This window comes from Ornithodoros turicata, chromosome 5, assembly GCF_037126465.1.
Source record: "Ornithodoros turicata isolate Travis chromosome 5, ASM3712646v1, whole genome shotgun sequence".
Classification (NCBI taxonomy): domain Eukaryota; kingdom Metazoa; phylum Arthropoda; class Arachnida; order Ixodida; family Argasidae; genus Ornithodoros; species Ornithodoros turicata.
Genome location: NC_088205.1, coordinates 7,053,558 through 7,073,705, shown reverse-complemented (window position 1 = coordinate 7,073,705; position 20,148 = coordinate 7,053,558). Strand labels below are relative to the sequence as shown.

At 45.1% G+C, this 20,148-nt stretch overlaps 4 protein-coding genes and 1 long non-coding RNA gene across 6 annotated transcripts; 3 read left to right on the top strand and 2 right to left on the bottom strand.

The window, feature by feature from the left end:
• Positions 1–107: 107 nt before the first annotated feature.
• LOC135393870 (zinc finger CCCH domain-containing protein 13-like) lies at positions 108–6,047 on the top strand. 2 transcript variants are annotated; one of them, XM_064624191.1, is made up of 6 exons: positions 108–356; positions 552–693; positions 932–1,132; positions 2,459–2,753; positions 3,608–3,854; positions 4,624–6,047. In XM_064624191.1, exons 1-6 carry the CDS (start codon positions 332–334, stop codon positions 4,692–4,694), a joined length of 981 nt encoding a protein of 326 aa, XP_064480261.1. In that variant the 5' UTR covers positions 108–331; the 3' UTR covers positions 4,695–6,047. The 2 variants fall into 2 exon arrangements, with proteins under 2 accessions (XP_064480261.1, XP_064480258.1); XM_064624188.1 differs by having other exon boundaries at positions 545–693.
• LOC135393871 (uncharacterized) lies at positions 5,060–15,746 on the bottom strand. Its single transcript, XR_010422725.1, has 3 exons — positions 15,666–15,746; positions 14,198–14,332; positions 5,060–5,851 (listed from the first exon to the last, which is right to left on the bottom strand). It is a non-coding gene; the product is annotated as an uncharacterized LOC135393871 (long non-coding RNA).
• Positions 6,828–10,221, top strand: LOC135393866 (uncharacterized). Its single transcript, XM_064624185.1, has 3 exons — positions 6,828–7,101; positions 7,350–7,460; positions 7,810–10,221. Exons 1-3 carry the CDS (start codon positions 7,066–7,068, stop codon positions 10,030–10,032), a joined length of 2,370 nt encoding a protein of 789 aa, XP_064480255.1. The 5' UTR covers positions 6,828–7,065; the 3' UTR covers positions 10,033–10,221.
• On the bottom strand, positions 10,139–12,088 carry LOC135393868 (dolichol kinase-like). The gene has a single exon (XM_064624186.1). It carries the CDS (start codon positions 11,838–11,840, stop codon positions 10,305–10,307), a length of 1,536 nt encoding a protein of 511 aa, XP_064480256.1. The 5' UTR covers positions 11,841–12,088; the 3' UTR covers positions 10,139–10,304.
• On the top strand, positions 12,044–20,005 carry LOC135393869 (putative inorganic phosphate cotransporter). Its single transcript, XM_064624187.1, has 11 exons — positions 12,044–12,461; positions 12,527–12,598; positions 12,805–12,995; positions 13,092–13,328; positions 13,524–13,707; positions 14,220–14,350; positions 15,549–15,698; positions 15,761–15,893; positions 17,337–17,492; positions 18,800–18,885; positions 19,370–20,005. The coding sequence occupies exons 2-11, from the start codon at positions 12,547–12,549 to the stop codon at positions 19,535–19,537; spliced, it is 1,488 nt and encodes a 495-aa protein (XP_064480257.1). The 5' UTR covers positions 12,044–12,461; positions 12,527–12,546; the 3' UTR covers positions 19,538–20,005.
• Positions 20,006–20,148: the final 143 nt, after the last annotated feature.

Here is a 20,148-nt window from a genome sequence, read left to right as displayed (position 1 = left end):
AACATTGATGCTGAATGATATGATAGTTATAATGCATTCTATTTATAAGTAGAAAAACCGAATCACGACTACGATAGCAAATAGCAAGACCGCAGCGAAAAAAACGCCACCAGATGCCGCAGGAGCAAAATCGTGTTTTGCTCTTGTATGTCGAAGTGAAAAATTGTTTAGGTTCCAGCGGTTATAGTACAGTCGTACAGTCACTAAGCAAAGTTCGCAACTCTAGGTTCCAGTTGCGTGGTGTTGATGTTGTCAGTATTGCTTTCAGCAAGTATAAGTTGCGCTCAATCTAGGGTAGTAAAAGTCGACCTATGCATTCGCTACCGCTAGAATGGAGGGGGATAGACATACAAATGGTAAGTGAACACAATTACAAATTCAATAGAGAACATACGTAGATAAATGCCACCTTTCGAATGTGTGCACATGATTGCATTTCTTAGTTAGGTTGTCAACTGGCACGACGAGAAACGATGAGACCTACATAGACTTGTGATTCACATGTCATGGTATTAACCGTTTTGTGGCATTAACTCGAAGGTAGCTTCCAGGTGATGTTCCAAGCTTTGTGCCCGTGGAAACGATTCTGAAGGAAGATGGAGGAGTGTCTCTTTCTGTCAACAGCGAAAAGCCTGAGGGCATCATGATGAACATGGAAACGAGAGAGCTGTTCCTAAGTAATAGTCATAACAGGTCAGTACACCCATGTCACTTTGATTCTGTAAGACACCTTTCCCGGTATGCAGTTCTAGTCGCATCCCGAATCTTCAGGTGCGAATGGCGCAGAACCTAGATTATGTTCACAGACAGGTTGTCGTTGCCTGCCAAATAGAAGTGAAGAGAAAGAATAGACATAATTTGGTTACATATTCAAATGGACAATTTCATTTATGTGATACGCAAAGCTAAAAGACATTACTGCTTATTGCAGTGGAGAAGACATGGAACTGAAGCGAGGTCTTCAACGGGAACGCGTCCAGGCTTTGCGGCAGAACCCATCGTACAGGGAAATGGAACGCCTTCGCCAAAGGAGCCTGATGCAGCTCAAGCGTCAGGATCCGCAGTTCAGGGCTCTTGAGAGGGAGCGTCAGCGTGCTCGTATGCAGCTTCGGAGGCAGGATCCAACATTCAGGTCTGACATTTAGGTTTTTCCTTGTTTACTGATCATCGTCCCTTAGCTGATCACTTTTGGTTGTACAGAGGCACCATTGATTGTCTCCCTTGTGTCACAGATGAGGTATGCTTTACATATCAGACACAAGCAAAATATAAGAACTCAAGGGTATGATTTACACAGGTGTGCTACTTCAGGCTACTACAGGTGTGCTGCTAAAGTTTGTTCCTTGTACCCAACTTTCTTCTACAACGGAGCTGCCATTTACAAGAACTTTCGCACGAATAATAAAAAAATTACCCGAACAAGCATATCCAGCTCTCGCAACAGGTGCGTCATGCAGCAGCGCTTTTAAACATGGAGAGCAGGCAGCCAATTTTCAAGCTCTTTATTTCCACTTCCTCGATGCATGTGCATGTCAGCCCTTTGCACTGCTTGCACTGTGTTATCTCTGTAATAATACAAATACTCGTACTGTCAGAAGGCTCCCAAAAAACTTCATTACAATATATTTCATTGCAAATGCCAGATGCTTTGCAAATCTGCGGCATCTGTTAAGATGTGGCACATTAGTTATGTTGCTGCTTACATGCTGTATTCTGAAACCATACTTTCCAGTCAGTGGAAGAAAACGGGCAGTACCGTACTTTACTCGGAAAGGGGATGCTTTATCCATGATGTACTAAAGGCTGGTTTACACTCCGCAACAAAGTTTCATCAGTCGCCGCCGCGTTCCACACCGCCCACCAGAGTTCGCCATCGTCTCTTGTCCATAGTCCGATGAGATAGAGCTAAGCGACGGCACGATACCATTTGATGCACCCGTACCACTTTATTTGTCAGTGTGTCCCTCGCTTTCAAATCTTTGACAAACCTGGCCAAACAGCCTTGCAATCCTTCTTGCATCCGTAGATGATGAGACAAAACATTGTTACTTCAAGTGACGAAGGACAATGACCATGTTTACAACGCAATGGAAGGTGCACAGAGCACGGCACAGAACAGAGTGCACGGTTCTCAAGTTCGCACTTTTTTCTGCAATTCTTCCGTTCTTTTATCTCCGTCATCCACCTGACATGTTTCGTGCAGATTCTGATGATCGTTTCCGGCTTCGAACGAGAAGCGCAATGCATTGTAGTCGATGCTACCGTTGGACGATGGCTGGCGCAGTAGCACACACCTTTCCCGCCACATTTTGCTTCATACTGCCGAGCTATAGACTGAACGACGGCCACTGTAGTTGTGCTCCGTTCCGTCCCTGTTCTGTCTAGACCAGCAAGTGTGTGTAAACCAGCCTTAACGATAAACCTGGCAACATAGTGACATGTCGTGTGACATGCACAGGGCATTGGAGAGGGAACGGCAGCGTCAACGAATGCAGCTGAAACGAAGAGATCCAGAGTTCCGGGAACGAGAGAGGGCACAGCAGAAGACGCGCATGGCTGTGCGGCGCTCTTCCGGAAGAGTTTCTCTGCACCCGGTCCAGGAGCCACCGGATGTCGTACCCACGGCTGTGGTGCAACAGAAACAAGACCAAAAAGAAGAGGGCTGTCGAACGACTAATGGAACAAGGAACGAGAAGGTGCCTGACAACGCCTACACGATGCAGAGGCTGCCATCTCCACAAGATCTGGTTCAGGTAGGGAATTGTCCCGAAGTATTTAGATGGATACACTAGTGAAGGACGTAATAATAAGAGATTAAGTGGATATATTTAGGGAGTGACTTTTTCGGGTTAAACTCAATTCTTCCCGGTTATTACCCCCCTGAACTGACCTCCAACCAATTCGGACTAAACCCGATTTCTGCCCGAATTCCAGTCACTATGAAATCGTCAAGTGACGTTTCCACTGAAGACGAACAGAGGTCGCCGCATGTGCCAGATGTAAGAATGGGCCACTTACGTTCCCAGCAATACACCCATGTGTGTCAGCACTCTGTGCCCTCGGGGATTACCGCTGCGAGGTCACGATTCCGCAAATAAAAAATAAAGAAGAAGAAAGAGATTAGGAAAGGACTTAATAGACAAGAGGAGCAACATAAACACCCGATAACACCCTATGTGTAGCAACCTAACACCTATGTGTAGCACCACGTAATAAATTAGGTCACATGCTGGCATTGCATGTGGTAAGCACAGTGACTATCACTTACGAGGGAACTAGTGCCAAAACAAGGCCGCAGAAATAAGTGCAATAATAAGCTATGTAGCAACACGAATAGGTTATGCAGCACAGTGGAGACAATGTGATGTAGGGGGGGGGGGGGGGGGGTATCAGAAACTAGTATCCTGACTATAAGGCACTCCTTTTAGCAGTAGTTTATCTGCAGCTTGACAAAATCTCCCGTATGTTGTGCACACCTGTTTAAGTCATTTTAGATGTATAGCGTTCGGCCAGGAGTAATTTCTGTGCCACTCTGCCACCTTCTCCTAGCGTTGTTCGCTGAAGCACGTGCTCGCCTCTTAAACCATCCTTTCCATTATTCCGACAGACACATGCAAATCGAGGAGAGACAGCGTTACTCAAAAGCCCTTACTTCAACCCAGCCTCGTGTGACCCCAGGCGATTACTACTCAGCTCACAAGGGGGCCCACTGCTTTTGGAAAAGGGCTTTCCAGATGGGCCCATTTCAGTTGGAGAACGCTTTTCAACATGCGCCATCCTAAGGCCTCCTATCCCCACATTGTCTCATCAGCTACACAGAGGTACAGTCTTGGCACCCTTGCCGCTGCAGGCATGTAAGTATATGAATGTCATGTGCGGAACAATGTGTTCAGTGGCACAGTGCCAGGCCAGCTACAGTACTACAATCGTTGCGTACATTTCAAACGACAGTATGTGGTGTGCCTTCTTTTTCTCTCCCTCTATCTGGACTTGTGCCAAGTCTGGTGACATAGCCAGTGGCGTATCTAGGGTGTGGCAGGTGTGGACAGGTGCCATGGGCGCCAGGTGAACAGGGGCGCCATTATGTGGTCGGGTGTGAATGTGCCAGGTCGGGCACTCAACCTGGCACGTTCATAAATGATCTAAAGCACCCGCAATTAGAGAGGTTGTAGCGTGAAACCTAGTGCGGACCACACGAAAACGCATCCCCAAGGACATCATGTTAACCATGTTGCCATGGGCGCAGGTAGCTCTAGATACGCCACTGGACATAGCGTACCAAAAAAGTGTTGAATAGTATGTATGCTTGCTCAGTTTTTTAAAACATCACTGTGCTTCTTTGAATGGATTTTATCTACTGGAACAGGCGTGAATCCAGCAAGGAATGTTAACAATCTGGAAGAACTGGGCACGATGTAAACATTTACATTGTGTAAATCTGCACTATTGACTTTTAAGGGGCAATTATTTGTCGATCTTCTCAAGTGCATACGGATGCAGTGTGCCATCAGTGAGCCACTAACAAGGAGACAGATGTGTCTGTTGCTTACACCTCAAGCAGAGATGATAAAATGGTATGGTAACAAATTGCTTCACAACAAATGCATTCTTCATTTTGGTTAGCTACACCTGATGCCACTAGTCAAGGTGTACTGAAGCCTGGTAACAGTGAGGGCTGCTTGGACTGCTCGTGAGTCGGCGCTGTGATACAGGGAGGAAGTTTCGCTACAAGGTGGAGAACTACATTGGAACTGGTCTGTGTTGCTCAGCCGGATTGTTCGGTTCACAGTGAAAGCATCGTCACTGCTGATCACTCAGTAATTTACCCGCTGTAAACCAGTTGCTGTGGGAGGAAGGCACTCTGATCACAGCTTAAACACCTGCTGCTGCAACAAAAAAGAACTTCATTTGTTAATGGCAGACGTCAGAAGGTGTGGGATACATAAAACTTGGGCTGGTTGGTGCAACACACAGACTTAAAAATGCTAAAGCCCCCCCAGTACAGGGACAAAAAAGACAACACAACACACAGGCACTGAGATGGGATACGTGCTTGTTGATATCATGACAATGATTTAATATATCATACCTGTTGAAAACATGAGTAATCACCCTACCATCGTGGTCTTGACATGTAGCACTGCTGCACTGTTAGGAAATCATATTGTATTAACTTTCCGTGATTTGCGAGTACCTGCACTTGAGCAAACAGGTTGGATGTTGTGGCTTCGATATACAGTACAAAGCATTGCTTCGAAGATCTGGGCATTATCGGTTTAATATGACATAAGAGCAAACGTTTACCAGCATAGGTATTTTAAGTGTCATTCGAGTTCTAAACTGTAACTACAAAACCGTTGTCGCATGATCTCCCGTGATGCTTGGAGTTCAAAAATTCACAGCCAGTTATTTATGATTGGATATTATTGTATTGCAATCCAGTCTCTGGTGACTGCTCTCTGGTGTTTTTGTGAGCTGGTTTGGATTCTTGTCCTGTGAGGCTTGAGAGCCACAGGCTCCACACAAAATTGTTAAGCATGTTTCACAAACTCAAAAAATGAAGGAATAAAAACATTGATTGCCTAAATTTCAGCCACTCATCACCGTGTTGTCCAGAATGGCTTATGCTTGTTTGTCCCATCTATCACCAAAATTGCTGAATAAATTTTGTGTACACCATCTGCACATACATTACGGTCAGACACAGCTTTAATCACAGAACTAGTGGGGGATCCAAACGGCACCAAGAATCCAAGCAAGAATGTCCAAGCAAATGCGTGTTGCTCTGTCTGGACTTCACAGCAGCCACCTGTAGCTTCCTTTTGAGAACTTGAATCAGCCTTGGATACACCTGATAAGGTCGGAAGAAATTATTTTGCGTAGCAGTGTCAGTACACACAGTACATCTATTATAACTTTTAGATTAAAATTTGGTATTGGGCATTACGGACATTTTGATTCAACACCAGTGAGATATGAGATGAGTACTCTGCACAGTGTGGTGCGGACTTTGTAAATATGTGTAAATAAATTTGTTTAGTTTTCTATTATCGTGTGTTCACTGTAGGTTCGTTGCAAGTCACGGCAGTAGCATGTGCAGCATCACAGCTGAGTTGTAGAATTTCTCTTCTTGGAATTTTCACTTCCCTGTGATGCGAACTAGACCTTTTATACACAAGGAAAGATATGGAGCCTCAGCACACCTAATGAGACAAGAAATTCAAGTAGTTCCAGTGAGGAGTGCTACTGTAGTTCTAACTCGTAGCATCCCTAACTTGAAATCAGGAGGTCTAATTATGAAATGAATTTCTTGCTTCTCTCCTGTGACATCAACATCATCATTTCCAATTTCACTCTGTAGCATCCGTGGCATTCACATGCTGGCAATGATTTATCCAGACCGCTCCCCCAACACTCCCCACAAATCGCTCGTCCCCCCCCCCCCCCCCCCAACTTTTTTGTGCACCCCTCATAGAGGTTTCACTACTTTTCCGGCTTTAGGTTTCACTATATAAAAATTGTAATGATGACTCAGCCCAATTTTTGGCAAGTCAACTGCTTCGTCACTTCGAAACCGAAACCAGATGTCCATTCGGCTCGTCTTTCCTCACTTTAAAAACTACGAAGCTGAAATTTGGCAGTTTCAATACTCTGCTGCTGTTCTACATGAATGTGGAATTTCTTCAACCTGATTTAGCGCATATCATGTTTCTGTGTGTACGGCGATACCGCGATAGCTTAAGGGCTTAATCAGCACGAGATGTGAGTTTAGCGTATCCGATTATGACGACACATACTAGTTGTCCAATCACAACGCTCTACCTTGCGCGTTGCTCCTTTGCGCGGAGGTGATTGGAGGTGATTTCTCACTCTTTCAGCGGATCGGGGTCAAATTAGCTGCGATCGGCGAACGTACTGAACGTACTGTTTACGAATGAATCGAACGCCATGTGTCTGTGTGTGTTTTATCTTGAACTACAAAGGATACCGTGCTGACCGTACTATGTGATCCTCCTCCAAGCCACTGCTGTGGTAAATAAGTCATAAACTGCACAGATGCATTAAATGCAAGCAATTAATCAAGGACATCAGAAACTGAAGGTGAGTACCAAGTGCATGCCGGCGTTGTGATGCACGTGTGCTTGATTGAAACCAGCAAAGAAAACTCCATGACCCTATTCCTGGATGCTGTCGTAGTGATAATGTGGCTAGTAAGCGACAGGATTTGTGGCCTGATTATCTTCGCTTCTTATTAAAGCATTAATTCAGCTGAACACATGTGTGAAGTGCGTGAAGTGAATAGGTGGATATGTCGATTTCCTAGTTTTACTGATCCATTCCATTTACAGATGTCGTTCGTAAAGTGGTGCGAGCTGTGCCAAGCGGAAGGAATTCGAAGCCCTGTTTGCTTGTTCCAGATAAACTTTACAGAAGCGGTACAGATGTGCAAGCGTCCCGAGGTAAGTACGAAGTGGTTGATGAGTTGATCTAGACGCCATGATGAAATTTCGAACAGAAGTGGGAATGAGCCAGTTTGTTTTCTGGTCTAAGGTGTAGCCCGATCAACTTAATGCAGAGGTGGTGTCCATCTACAATGCTGACTGCTCGTTGAAACATATCAGGCTCTGTTTCGATTGTTGCAAATTGCTAGTGAAGTACTAATCAATTTCCTCAAACAACAATACCAATTACTGTGCTACATTTCGAGTTTGAGATGAAAGCTAAGAAACGGTTTGCATGCGACAGATTGTCAGGAAGGTGACAGAATGTTAACATGAACAGCTGTAATTGTAATTGTTTTGTTTGCAGTGCTTGGACCTGGTGCAAGCCAAAAGTTTCCAGAGCCTTATTGTTCACAGAGACGTATTACAACCTGGACAAAAGATCCCTGTTCCTGAAACTAACACTTTGGACACCACCTTCACAAAACCAAAGATAACTGACAACTCATCAGTACCTGTGGATGACAGCTTGGAGAGGTTCCTGGCATCATTTGACGATGATCCCGCCATCCAGCATACGTCGAAAGACTGCAATAATCCTGCGATCATTTCTCCAGCAACGTTGTTGCCTGAAGACAAGGAAACCGCGGCACTTTCCGAAGTGACTCGCGTCCCGGTTGTATCTGCCAAAGAAGCAGCCAAAACAACTCTAGCAAAAGGAAGCTCTGCTGAGCTTTCCAACGTCAAGGAAGAAACTCCCCTAAATGGTTCTCAAGAGACAGTCCGAGGAGTGACGAACGCTAGTAGAGGTGTCCGCACAAATTCGTGCAACACATTAGCTCGAGAGTTGGAAGAGCACAGCTACACAAAGCCTCCTCAATTGGAATCCGCACAGAACACGTCTCGTTCCGTAGAATCTAATGCATCTCCCCAAGTTCCCATGATTCCCAGTTCAGAAGGGAAAGAGCAAGGAAGCGTTTCTGTGCCCGATATTTACGCTTCTGGTGTGCCCAGCATCTGTGACGGCTTTTATCCAATGGATGTGAATGCAGTGCCATCATCATCATCATCACAGCGGTGTAGACAAGACAGAAGAAACGATATAATCTTTGACTTTACGGAAAGGGAAACGAGCAGAGAGAGGGACACGCAGCATCGTGCGGGTTTCGGTAATGCTGGCAGCTTCTATAGTGCTGGTGACACGGTGAGTTCCTGTCTTCGTATTGCAGAAAGCATGGGCTCTGTCACTGTCGTACGTAGCCTCGAATCTGCTTGTGAGGCCCAAGATCCTCTTGTAATGAATGATCACTTCATAATGGAGCTAGGAGCCTCGGTTGATGTAACACATCAATCCGTTTATGAGAGTAAGGCACCTTTGACGGTGGAGCTGATGCCTGCACAGAATCCCAGTATAGAGGTTTTAAAGGACACCGGCACAAACAGCGAGCCTCCTACGTCTTACAGAGTTATGATCAGCGAAGCCACAAGCACGATAGGTTCATATTCTATGGGACAAAGCTTTGACGTTGATCTCCCTGAAAGATGCAGTCAAGGAAGAGGTTCCAAAAATTTTGTCACTGCTGTGCCGGCAGTGGGGCAGCAGAAGGGGACGAGGCGAACTGCTAAGCAAGCTAATCCAGCAGACGACGGAAAAAATGGTGTCCGCACTCACGTTACTCAATCCGTTCGACCGACCAGCCAGCTTGGAATCACTGGAGCGAGCCCGTCCCAAAGCAAGACAGAGGTGGATCGACTTCAAAGTGCCGCGAGCAGTGGTCAAACCAAAACCATAATTGAATATCATACTCCAGAGGGATTTCACTACTACAAAGCTGTGCCTGCGGAAGACAGCGCAGAGTCCTCTACAAACCCGGGGAGTAGAACTGCGCCGAAGCGGAAACTTCCGGAGGAATCGCCGACGCAACAGCCACCAAAACCTCGGCAGGCACGTGTTGCCAGCACCCGAAATGCCCCTCTCGTCCTCAACAAGCTAGCCATGATCAGCAGCGTGCTGCAGAATTCCAAAAAACCACCACCGGGCTCCTTCGCACCTCTGCCGCACACCCAGAAGAGTCGGCCACCTAAGAAGAAAGCGAGGAAGATGGAACAAAGAGCGCCTCAGAGAAAACACGCAGAACAGCAGCTTCCTGCCTACCGAGTATCGGATCCGGGCTTTTCCGTCGACCTCTCCCTTTCTCAGCGCAGTCCCGTCCGCAGCGAGGACGGTTCTTCAAGCTCGAAGCAGAGCAGCGGATCAGACGGGATGCAAGGGTCGCGGTTCAGCCTGCTCGGCGACAGCTCTCTCGGAGCAAACGTGTCGAGCAGCACGTTTGTTCGTATGGTCAAAGATCAGGTTAGGGCGAGGACACAAAGTGGCAGTGGCTTTGCAGGTTATCACCCGGTCCTGGCGAACAAGCCTCCGTACGGGGTGGAAAGTAAGACAGGTAGGCAGGGTCGGAAAAACGTTCTCCCGGACAGTTCCTTTAATAATTTGTCCCAGGAGCTGGACGAAATAGTGACCAAGGTGGAAAAGACCGACGACGGACGTCAGTACGACAGCATACTGGCTGAATTGCTCAACATAGTTTGAAGACCGTTACGTTGTTGGAACATTGTGTGTTTGCACTTCGGTTACACTGGGTACTCAAGAAATAGACATTCCTTTCATTTGTTTTTGTTTCAATTTGTACAGACACCCCACGTCGACACATTTATTACGCATTTCCTTTTTTTTGGGCAGCATGTGTGCGGAATAAAAAAGAATGTTGCAACTTGTTAATCAACCTATATCTCTCTCTTTAGCTCGTTGTATTGAAAGGTACACATATATTAACGCTTTCGATGTCCATTGCAGTAAGTTTCTCACAGCTTGCGACCCGCATACAGGGTCACCATAAGTGGGTACACAAACACCGGTAAAGCTAAATTGTCCACCTGCGTCGTCAGTGCCTCCAGGTACGCGTTGAGGCACAGAACAGATAAGAGCAACAACGTTCCTATCTTGAGAACACCAACTTGAAATGCCCACAACAATACATAGTACACTAGAAACTGCGCTAGGATCGACGCCGTAGTTCCCTCTATGGACTTGACAGTTCCGGGCCACTTGTGCCTTCCGATCCTGGAACCGACCACGGAGGCAACGGTGTCTCCAATTCCTAGACTGATGGTTCCGCTGGTGAGCACCATGGCAACTTCCTTGGACTCAAACTTCCCCGGAAATAGCAGCAGAGGGGTGGCGCAGCCAATGAACAGGTACACCGGTGTCAGGACAAACGCCCCGCAGTCCTTCTCGTCGAGGAACATGCCGAAGGCGTCGTGGATGCGTGCACCGAAAGGCGGTATCCGAAGCGTCCGGACACTTTCCAGCAGCATGAAGACTCCGAGAATCGACCCGCAGGCCAGGTACATGAGGTCCGGGTCCAGGACGGCTCCGGGGATGAAGACCAGCACCACCACCACGTGGAACACCTTCCTCACCACGGTGGAGGACTTTGTATAGTAGGTCGTGTAATAGGAAACGAAGGCTATTGCGGCCAGCGTCAGCAACAACCACGATATCATTAGACACAGCCTCGTGGTTGTGTCGAAGCAGTGCATGAGTAGCCACGACACCGGTTCGTGGTTAACCATCATCGTGCACAATGGGTAGACCAGGCAGGCTCCCGAAACGAGAAGGGCAACGTAGAAGCCCAAGGGCGTCCTAAGTCGGGGAAATTGTTGGATTGCAGCTATGAAGAGACAGAGACTCGTCAACCCTGCCTGTAGAAATCCGGCAGAGGCGGAGGAATTGAGTGAGCACTCGTCTCCGTAGATGGCTTTGCAGGCAAGTGCTGACACTGCACATGACAGGAATGTCGTCACCCCTTGGCATACGAGTACAAGTTCGCCAACTGTGAATGACTTCGGGGAATACAGTTTCACGGACGAAGATATGTGTTGAAAAATTAAGACAGCGAATACTGATATTATAACGGCGAAGTACACGAATTCGGTGGTGTAAATTAGTAAACCAGCACCCCAGAGTACCGATATAAAAGGTACGATCCAACTAGCGTCGTAGAGGAGTGAAACAGACACAAGTAACGTTTGGCTGCACACTACTTCGCTGACGATATAAGCTTCTCCGTGGGAATAACAGTTGCCACCAGTGAGTAGCGCAAAGGGAAGTAGCACTGCGAGCCACAGTCCACTGTCGGCATGTGGCCTTTGGTCGGTCTTGAACTGCTCATCGTGTTGACGTGCGTAAAGAATCACGAGAATGACTAAAGTAGCACCCGCTGTGGCATACTGTGACGGAAGACCCGCGAAAAATCCGCTCAGGAATACGCCGCTGGCAACGACCAGGTATTCGAGTAAAACTCGCTGTCTTGAGGGCTTCATGCTGGTGAGGAACATAAAAGAGCTGGCGCTTATCGAGATGAAGATTATCTTGTGACGGCTTTATATGCCGCATCCTTGCCCAGGCGGCTATGTCGAAGTGTGCCACACAGGACAGAAATATTTCCTGCGTGTAGTTCTATAGATTTTATCCACTGTCGACACAGTACACGCGACTGCTGTCACGCTGTAGTTTTAGTTTTACGTCAATCCGATAGGCGGCTGTTGGCGCGCTGTTGCAGAGAACATTTAAAAGTACTACATATGCTACTTTAGTCTTTAGTTTCCCACATTCGCTTTGCTAACGTTATTAAACGTAGACCGAGATGTTGAATGCTAAGCGTCAACAGCAGCACTTTATTATTCCTGTCGTTGGTGTGGACTATTTAGAGCACGTTCGCAGACGCTTTGAAAACGATACGCGTGATGCACAGTACCAAAAGGAGAGCAACACTTGCGATTACCTTCCGATTTGAACTGAACCACGAGGTTTCTCGTGGCCACTAATTACAGTACAGCTGTGACCTTTTGTCTGCGTACAAATGCGTTGTGACATTGTAACCCTCCTGCGAACGTTAGCGGCAGGTGATATGAGAAGGTCCACAGCTCCACAGATTCTACAGACCTCACTGGCACTTGGTATTCTTCTGAACATTCCTTTGGCTCAGGTCTTAGGTAACAGGCATTCTTGTGCATCTCTCCAGGAATGAAACTGTAGTAAAGAATGCTTCGAGGAGGCAGGGAACAGCGAGGACGATGTTGGCAAAAGTACAGAGGTAAATATACGCACAGTGAAACCTTTTAACGCGCTTTGTGTAGGTGTATTCCGTTCCCCAGTACAATAGATATGGACGCATAATAGCCTGAGCGCATGACAAAGTGCACTTCCCGTCATGTCATTCAAACATTGGGGGGGGATTGGTGTGGCTTTTGCACTCTCCTTCTCATCGCAGACTGTTAAAAAAAACTTAAATGTTTTTAGGCATTCCTGCTCGACACATATTTGTTCTTATGGGCTTTCTCGCCCTGGTGAACACGTACACCTTGCGAGTGAATCTCAGCGTAGCCATCGTTGCCATGGTGAAGTACCAGCCTCCAGCACTCGCCAACGAAAGTTCATATTCCACACAGTGTCCACTTGGACTTGGAGAGGAAGAAGAGGTCCACAGAGCTGTAGGGTTCCTCTAATTTCTGTTGTATGAAATGTGTTTTGTCTCTGTTCTCAACTGTAATGAATTTTTTTGGTCTTCTGTTGTCATCTTCTTGCAGAAAGAAGGAGAATTTGAATGGGATACTCATATCCAAGGTCTAGTGCTGGCATCTTTCTTCTACGGATACATTATCACCGTGCTACCAGGTGGCGTACTGGCGGAGCAGATGGGCCCAAAATGGCTGATTGGTCTTGGCACCTTCGCCACAAGCGCCCTTTCTCTAGTCATCCCAATCGCTGCTAGGTGGCACTACTTGGCAGTCATCATAATAAGAGTTCTTCAGGGTCTCGCTGAGGTGAAAATGAGCAACTGGAAAAAATGCTGCATGATTGACTGTAAAGACGCGACACTTTCCATGTTGAATCTGCACTGATTATACTGGGAATTCAACGCTACCGCGTTCGCGGGATAAGCAACGCTGAACTCGCGTTAAGGACACAACTTCTATTATTTTCGTTTTTATTTATTTTTTCTTTCTTCCTTCGTATAGGGTGTCACCTTTCCAGCAATGCATTGCATGATTGCTCACTGGACTCCCATTGCAACTCGAAGCCGTGTGATTGCGATAGTTCAAGCAGGAGCTGACGTTGGTGCCATTGTGGCATTGTTAGCATCGGGAGCCCTTGCTGAATCTGATTTTCTTGGGGGCTGGCCTTCTGTATTTTATGTGTTTGGTGAGTAGTTTGGCATGTGTAGTCTTCATGAACAAATTCTCAATGGAATTATACTGTTAACTAGCGAGGAATCCCAAAACACTTTTGGCAAACTCCACAGACATAGTGATACTGTAGCCTTTCTTGGATGTAGTGGGGTTTATGTGCACATCTTCATAAGTGTTTTCGACTCCTGTCTATCCGCGACAGCGGTAATGGGGAAGCAGACGCAGCAGCGCTCGTAAATAACGGCATGAACAGGACGTACAAAGGTACTAAGTATAATGTAATTGTTACTCTTTACATCATTTTTGGTATCGTATTCTGACAGATCACTATATTATTACGGTGATATTGTTATAGTGATTACTGTCATTAGAACCACCCAGACTACAAAAAAGAAAAAGCACACAGTAAAAACACGTACTGAAGTGTCGTCGCCACGGTTTTTCAAACTTGCCCTCTGAAACCCATAGCGAAACCATTAAAACAATCCTGAAGATTTACTTACAAAACGGCTGGTACATGTGCAGGTAGTATTGGAGTGATGTGGTTTGTCGCATGGTGTTTTCTGGTCTACGACACCCCGCAGTCGCATCCAAGGATCTCGCAGGGGGAGTTGAATTTCATCCTTGCTGGACAGGGCCTGGAAAAGGCACAGCTAGTAAGTAGTTCCTCGTTAACTTTTCATGTACACTTGACCTTTAAGTAAAAGTCTTGTAAAGGAAAGCCCTGGACATTTTTTTTTAATCCTGCAACGAAGTCTCCTGCAATCGCAGCAGACAAGCATGTTGCCATATGTTTTTTTCTGTTTTTGTTTTTCATTGCCTTTCTTTCTTGGCCGATAAAAAAGAAAAGGCACACAACACGTACATTGTCGGAAATGCCCCCTGTCGGCTGTTTCTCAAGTAACCCGATAACTTTCCAATTGACGCTTTGGCCTTTGTCCCAGTATATTAAATGTTAGCCAATTACTTCATGCCTAACTAATGAATTGGGAGCAGGGGAAAAAAATTGGTCGATTAGGACACACTAGACTCTAGGGTACATGACTGCTAACAGCATTCAGTTGGTTTCATTTGCGTAATGCTCAGAGTCTTTTTCTAAATCTTGGTGCATCTTAGCTGGGACACACTACAGGGTGTTCAAAATTAAGCTTTCACGAGCGCTACGCAAACACAGCGATGACAGGAAACCGGATGGTAACTTTACGCTACTTGTGTAAGAAACAGGTGCTGCTAATTATGTAGCACCTGTTTCTTACTCAAGGAACAGAAAAAGTAGCACCAGTTTTGTTTTGTTCCCCTATTTATAAAGTGCTAGTGAAAGCTTAATTTTGAACACCCTGTACATATATACAGGGGAAATGCAGCAGCACTTGTTCTGCCTCATATTTAAGGGCAAAGGAGGAAGCACTCCTCTAGAACAGCGACACAAATTAATTCCAAATATGCCGTTTCCTTAATTCCGAATTCCAAACTTGCCTTTCCTGGCTCTGTCTTTTCTCTGAAAACGACAACATCGTCAGCAGACTGAAACAACAACTTTACTTCGAGATGATGAATGGCAGACTGAAAGGAACGGATATTGCCATTGCGTCTTTCATAATTAAAAAGTTTGCTAAAAATGAGCGAGGGCAACAGCCCAGGTTGTTGCTAGTGTGGCCGTATGGTGGTAACTTGACCTGGAATATATTGCCGTTTATTGTACTTAACATAAGAGGCACTTCCCTATCTTATAAAATTCTGCCCACTGTTAGTGTGGGTACTTTGTGCATGTGCCTACTCAAAACAAACACACAACGTCTGGGAGTTTTGTGCCACTGCAAAGGAAGTTAAAGCAACATTGTTTGCACGTTTCAGAGACAGCCCACCCCGTGGTACAGCCTATTGACGTCCTGCGCGGTGATATCTGGTGTCCTGTCCCACTTTGGCTTCAATTGGATTCATTACATATACCTATCTGAAATGCCAACATACCTGACTTCTGTACTGCATTACGGCTTAGCAAATGTAGGTTTGTTTTTATTTCATTGTTTGACACTGTGCCTGTGTAATTGCATTATTATTTTTAGAATGGAATCTTATCTGCATTTCCTTATCTGTTGGGAGCTATCATGAGCTGTCTGGGAAGTGTGGTGTCGGATCTTCTTCGGACACGAAAAATCATGCCTATTACGAAGAATAGAAAGTTGTTCAACACATTAGGTATGTTGTCACATACCAAATTGTGCCATTGTGCCAAAACATGCCATGTTGTGGCATCGTGATGTGCCTGAGTAATACGTGACATTGTTTGTGTTCCAGAATAAGTTTCCCAACAGTGTATTTGACTATTTGCTCTTTACGCTTTTTACTTGTTTTTTACTTTTACTTTTTTACTTTTAAGCATGAAACGAGATAAGCACTGTTGTACAATACATGCTTTCTGAAAAAGTCAAATAACGTGGCGGTAACTCCATGTTCAGGCATCACAAGTACTCATACATACTTCTACATGCTTGAATGAAACTCGGATGGTCCACAAAAGAGCTGCTGTGTACCGGAACCAGTACACATACCGGGGCAGTGGTTTATATCAAGACCCCCCCCCCCCCTCCCCACAACCGTTTGGAAACGCCCCCCAAATTTTTTTTCCTGCGTACTGTTGTTACAATTTAACTGCACCCCCAAATTTTTTTGCAACACATCCCCGAGCTTGCGGCTTCTCTATAAACTACTGTACCGGGGCCCTCAGTGCTGGAGCTGGTTCACGTGGCTATTACATGTATAGAACCCGAAACACACGCTAGGTATTTGATGCGTTATATAACTAGGGCCTGACTTTTTCGGGTTTTATTTTTGGCCAAATTCGGGGGGTAAATATCTGGTGATATTTTTCATTCGAAAATTCGGATGTATTCGGGTTAAATCCCGTTACGGCATATTCTGTCGTCAGGAATTCGGGTGTATTCGGGTGATTTTTTTTTTGTTTCATAAAAATTTGTCTTAACATGGAACTAATGTTCAGCAATGTTATCAAACTTTATTTTAATGCACGCTTACGAGTGTGCCACGCGACCCGGATGTTTTCGGGTAGATTCGGGTTAAACCCGAATTTTACAGATTTTGTTTCGGGGGGGTAAATATCGGGCGGATACGGGTTTAACCCTAAAAAGTCAGGCCCTATATATAACACGCTTAAATTAGAGTCGAATAAATCCGAAGTTAAAAATATGTTCAGTGTAAAGTAAGAATGGTTAGAAGCATCTGTTTATTAATAAATGCCCCTAATCAGGCCTGTAACGTACAACCAAATAAATAAATAATGAGACTTTCATGCAGATACTGTGCTTGTTCAGCTTAGAGATATTTGTGCAGCAGGAATATATGCCACCAGGAAGTACAGTAGAGTGAGAACAAACTGGTACGACAGGTCATACAGAGAAATAACATACGTACAAAAAAAAGAGAAGAAAATACAAAGTTACTAGTGAGCTAATGTGCGATCATAATAACTTCCAAAGCTGCAACGGTAAGACGGCTCGAGAAGAACACTAGGGGAGTTAGGGTTAAACGAACTAATAGAAAGGCGAAAGAAAAGCAAGAAAAAGCCAATTCATAGTGTCAGTCATAATAAAATGCCTGTGGTAAGCATACTTGCATTCACAGGTGTTGCAGCTCCTGGCATCTTTCTGCTGATCTTGCCATCAGTGGGCTGCAATAGACATTGGAACATGATACTCCTAGGAATTGCTGGTGGCTTGCATGGCTTAGCACACAGTGGTTTTATGTCTGCATACGTCGACATGGCACCAGACTTTGCAGGTGACGTAGTTTATAATACAACCTTCTAAGTAGCCAGCTCCATTGCTTCACAAGACTGTTTATTATGTCGGAGGGACATTTAGATTTAAACTATAAAGAAAAGCTGTTCGACGCTACACTCGAGAAGTCTTTCAAATGAAATAATACATTTAATGTGTGTCCAATCTGTTTTTCCATGATGTGTAATAATTACACACACTGGTTTTCTGAATACGGTGCACACTTCTTGTAGTAGAAACTTCATCAGATGGAAAAGTTCATTCTAGAATTTACTGTAAAAGTGAGCGTAATCTTGGTAATATGTTATTACTGAAAATAGTATGACAGGAATAATTGTTAGTAGGGGAGCCTGTAAGTCGTCTTCACCTATGTCACATGAGTGTTCGGAGAAGCTTGCTTTAGGATTGGGCTGGCATGCGGGATTGCCATTGGTCTGAGTGCTTGGCAGTGCCACGTTAGGTTACCTTACAGAGTAAGGAAACTGCCATCCCTTGAAGCTCTGCCTTATTCATCAAGCAGTTACTGGGAGTAATCACAGAAAAAAGTTTTTACGGGGCTGTTAATTATTGTCTGCTACAGTGCAGCACGATTAGTAGCCTTCTGTAGTGCACCGAAGAAATAAAGCAACTCTACCAGCTGTCATTGCTGTGTCACCCAAGACTGCCTGGGATGTGAGGACACAGCTCTGCCTGCTAGCCAGATACGCGCTATTCGCACATAATAGGTCTCTATGGAGTCAGCTGTGTTATGTTAGTGCAAATTAGCATACGCATATTTCACACATATAGTTATGGTCAGCAAGAGACTCCTGGAGCAAATGTACAAAGACGAAAAGGTGAATCAGCTGATGAAAAGTTTGGCAACATGGTGCAGATTTCCGTGATGTCAACCTCAAAGTCTTTATTTTGTAGCAATATAATTAGAGCCTGAAGTTTTGGGATTTTTTTTTCTAAATTCCAGGGGTTAAAAATTGCATAAATAAACATGTGCTCTAAATTCATGGAAATTCGAGTGAGAAAAACTTCCAGTATACTAAATTTGGGGCGAAATCAGGCTCAGTCACTGAAACTAGCTGTGCTGGTTTGGTACAAATGGTGATGTAACTGCGTCTGCTGCACAAGTTAGTATGCGTTCCTACAGACGTCTCGCTAAAAATCAGGTTTCACCCTAATGAGGCAGCCTTCAATTCGGGGTGCAAATTCGGAGAAGAATCGGGTTAAACCCTAAAACTTCAGTCCGTAAGTATAATTGGTTGTCTGTCGGTATTGTTAGAATTTACTTAACTGAATCCAATCAAAATCTTTCAGGTACCCTCCTTGGCATCTCCAATATCGGTGGCAGCATACCAGGCTTTGTTATTCCATCCTTACTCGGTTGGTTAGTCAAAAATGAGGTGATCCCTATCTCCTACCTAGGGTTGCCACCTTACGGAGTGCAAAATACCGGCAGAGGGAGAGGAGGTGGAGTAGAGAGAAAGGAGGAAATCTTCGCGGGAAAGCGAAAGTGGGTGAGGGGTGGAGAGTATACAGAGAGAGAGAAAGAAAGAATGAGCGTACTCGCTCAAGACAACAATGATAATAATAATGAATAACTAAAAAAACGACTGGTGACTACGGAGTTGGATCTGTGCTCCAGATTTATTCAAGCTATAGTGGAATGTGGAAAGGAAAACCCCGTAAAAACCCCTATGAAAGGTGTTGAGCCACAAATACCGGCAAAAGGCTGCCGGTATCACCTTCCTACCGGCAACCGGCAGACCGAGCAAATAACCGGCCCTGCCAGTATAATACCGGCCTGGTGGCAACCCTACTCCTACCCTCTGAGCTATTGGTCGACAAGAAAGTGCAACAACCTGTTTCGTGCTGGATTACTTTCAGAGCTCCATACAAGAATGGGCCATATTCTTCTACATCGGTGGTGCTGTGGGAATACTGACTGGCATAGAATTCTTAATCTTTGGTTCTTCCGACCTTCAGCCATGGGGAGTGACAGCAGTCTTCTCTGAACCCGCTATAAATCCAGCTGCATCAAATGAAGTGACGTGATGGATCGTGTGACGTCTTCGGTGATAACTTTAAGGAGGATGATATGTTTTTTTTTTATAGTATCGTTACTTTCGAACACGCGCAGTACCTGAAAGGTGCAGCTTGCACTAGTGTGCGGGGCATCTCTGCCACTTTTGTGTTATCTATATTATTATTGAGTGACGTATGTGGTGATGCCATCTGTATTAAATATGTGATGATATACCAAGCTTTTGGCAGAAAGTCATTGACTTGATCATCACATCCAAATTATCATTTGAACGGACACTACTGTAAACAATCGTGACTTTGATGCACCTGTTATAGGGCGTTGAGAAGCCTACCACATGAGAGCAAAGGTGCTTTGTTGTGCCCCTTTTTGGCATTATGGCTTTACAAAGAACTTTTTATTACAAAGAACTTTTATTATTTTGTTACGCTGTCAGACTGATGTTGTTTTCAAATAACAATAAAAACTGATGCTGTTTAGTCTGGCGTTATGCATGTGTGAATGGAATTGCAGTCTTCACAGCACACAGAATAAGGCGAGGCTGTAAGAAACCACTTGTGTAGCACTGACAGCAGCTTGCATTTTGCATCTTGACACAACAACTTTATTTCAATGATGATGA